This window comes from Colobus angolensis, unplaced genomic scaffold, assembly GCF_000951035.1.
Source record: "Colobus angolensis palliatus isolate OR3802 unplaced genomic scaffold, Cang.pa_1.0 Scaffold187, whole genome shotgun sequence".
NCBI lineage: Eukaryota > Metazoa > Chordata > Mammalia > Primates > Cercopithecidae > Colobus > Colobus angolensis.
In genome coordinates, this window is record NW_012115010.1 from 1,799,448 (window position 1) to 1,801,467 (window position 2,020).

Here is a 2,020-nt window from a genome sequence, read left to right on the forward strand (position 1 = left end):
CATGGCAAAACCCCATCTCTATTAAACAGATGAAAATTAGCTGGGCATAGTGGCAGGCACCTGTAATCCCAGCTACTTGGAAAGCTGAGGCAGGAGAATTTCTTGAACCCAGGAGGCGGAGGTTGCAGTGAGCCGAGATCGTACCACTGCACTCCAGCCTGGGCGACAGAGTGAGACTCCATCTCAAAAACAAAACCAGAACCAAAACCAAAAACAAAAAATAGCAGCACGTTAACACTCACAAATGAATATGTACATGCCAAGAAGCTGAGTGTAACAGGAGATTAACAGAGGGTGACGAGCAGGATGATGTCTGGGAAGGGATGTTAATACAGCGAAGGTGTGTTGGCACTAACTGCTCCCAGGTAAGGAAGGCAGGTCCAGCTCCTGGTACAGGTGGCTCCAGGTCTATCCAGCATAGAGGGGCCGGTGGGTTAGGACACCTTGGTGATCAGGACATTCTGGCGGTCAGGACACCTTGGTGACGCCGTTCCCCGCTGACAGCGCTCTCCCCACCCTGATGAGGTCTTTTCCACTCCTCTGGTTGCTAGGGCACAGGGGACTCAAGGGCAGCTCTGCAGGCCAGTTGGATGGGTGGCGGGGAGTACAGCGAGGAAGGAAAGTGAGGCTCTGTCCCCATCCTCCAGCCCACCTCCCACCTGTCTCATCAGCAGTATCCCTGAGATGCTTGGCAATACCCTAGGCCCTCCTTTCTTCTGGGTCTCAGCACCGCCCTGCGCCCTCCTGCTTCTTGTCTTCATTGGCCTCCATGGCCCAGGCTATCCCTGTCCCTAGTGCCAGTCACCTGGGAGTACAAGGGGCCCAGCTGGCCTCTTCAAAGTGCTGCTGGGGAGGCAGGCGATGCGGCTGCGGCCACGGGAGACTGAGGAACTGAGGGAGGAAAGGAGGGAAGGTGGACGGTTACGGCCCTGTCTCTGGACTATGGGTGTGCATTGAGTGGGGCAGGTAAATACTCGACACTAAGCTCTGAGAGCAAAGGATTCTGGGCGCCAGCAGGAGCTTCCAGAGCCGGATCTAAGGGCGGGGAGGTAGTGTCTAGGGTTGGGGATGAGAGGGAAGTAGCGGTGAGGATGGAGAGTCCCTTTGCTGGATTAATGGTGTGCAGCACCTCTCTCATGGACCAATGGGTGCTGATCCCTCGTGGATCAGCTCCGGGTGATCCTGGGATAGCAAGGGCCAAGGAAACCTCAGGTGGAGAACTAGATGTGCGCCATGCTCACAGGACCTCAGCTGCTTGCTTGGGGGGTCCAGAGTTGGCCCAGGTGTCTGCTGCCCTGGTGAGAGCGAGCTCCTTCTCCCAGACAACCCACCCCTCCCAAATCTCACCTCGCAATGCGCTTCTTCTGGCAGGCAGAGGTCCCAGGGAGGGAAGATGTTGGCTTGGGACCCTTCATGGTGAACAGGGGCATGGGTCCCCTAGGGAGGAAGTGGGGAGGGGGAAACAGGCCGATCAGCAGGGAACCAGAAGCAGGGCCAGCCGCTTCCTCCCTCCAGCCCCCAGCTCAGGCACGGGGGAGGGTGGTTGGACAAGATGACCTCTGAGGTTTCTTCTATAAAGAGGTGGATTCCTCTCCCTGCCTCACTCTGCCTGGCTGACAGCTGAGTGACAGGCCTGCTCTGGGAGGACATCCAGATGTCAGTTTCTGGTGCACCCAGGGAACTGGAGTTCAAACACTTTCACCCTTCCACCTGCCCGGCTCTGCGCTTGTTACCAAGAGCTGCTTCTTGGGCTGTAAAGGGGCGGGGCACAGGTGGGCAGAGCCTGCCAGCCTCTGCACCACAGGTGCAGGTCAGTCTGCCACTGGTTCTTGGCCTTGGACTGTCCTGAGCGGGCTGCTGTTCCCCTTCCCTGCCATGTGTGTGGAAAGGGGGAGTGAGAGCTTCATCTTCTCACTGGAAAATACTGAACTGAGTTTTCTAAGGACCCCCTTTCCTGTTTCAGATACTGGGCCGGAGGCCAAAATCTGGAGTAGAAGTGGCAGAAAGAGGTATTTCCTAG

General features: G+C 57.0%; 1 protein-coding gene across 1 annotated transcript in view; it reads right to left on the reverse strand.

Moving 5' to 3' along the window:
- The window catches only part of KIF18B (kinesin family member 18B), a 53,041-nt gene that overhangs the window by 27,411 nt on the left and 23,610 nt on the right, over positions 1-2,020 (reverse strand). The window contains exons 14-16 of the mRNA XM_011940173.1: positions 1,348-1,509; positions 806-891; positions 61-575 (exon numbers count right to left, since the gene is read on the reverse strand). Of these exons, the coding sequence (XP_011795563.1) occupies positions 469-575; positions 806-891; positions 1,348-1,509 (355 nt within the window). The 3' untranslated portion in view covers positions 61-468. The remainder of the gene's footprint in view (positions 1-60; positions 576-805; positions 892-1,347; positions 1,510-2,020) is intronic.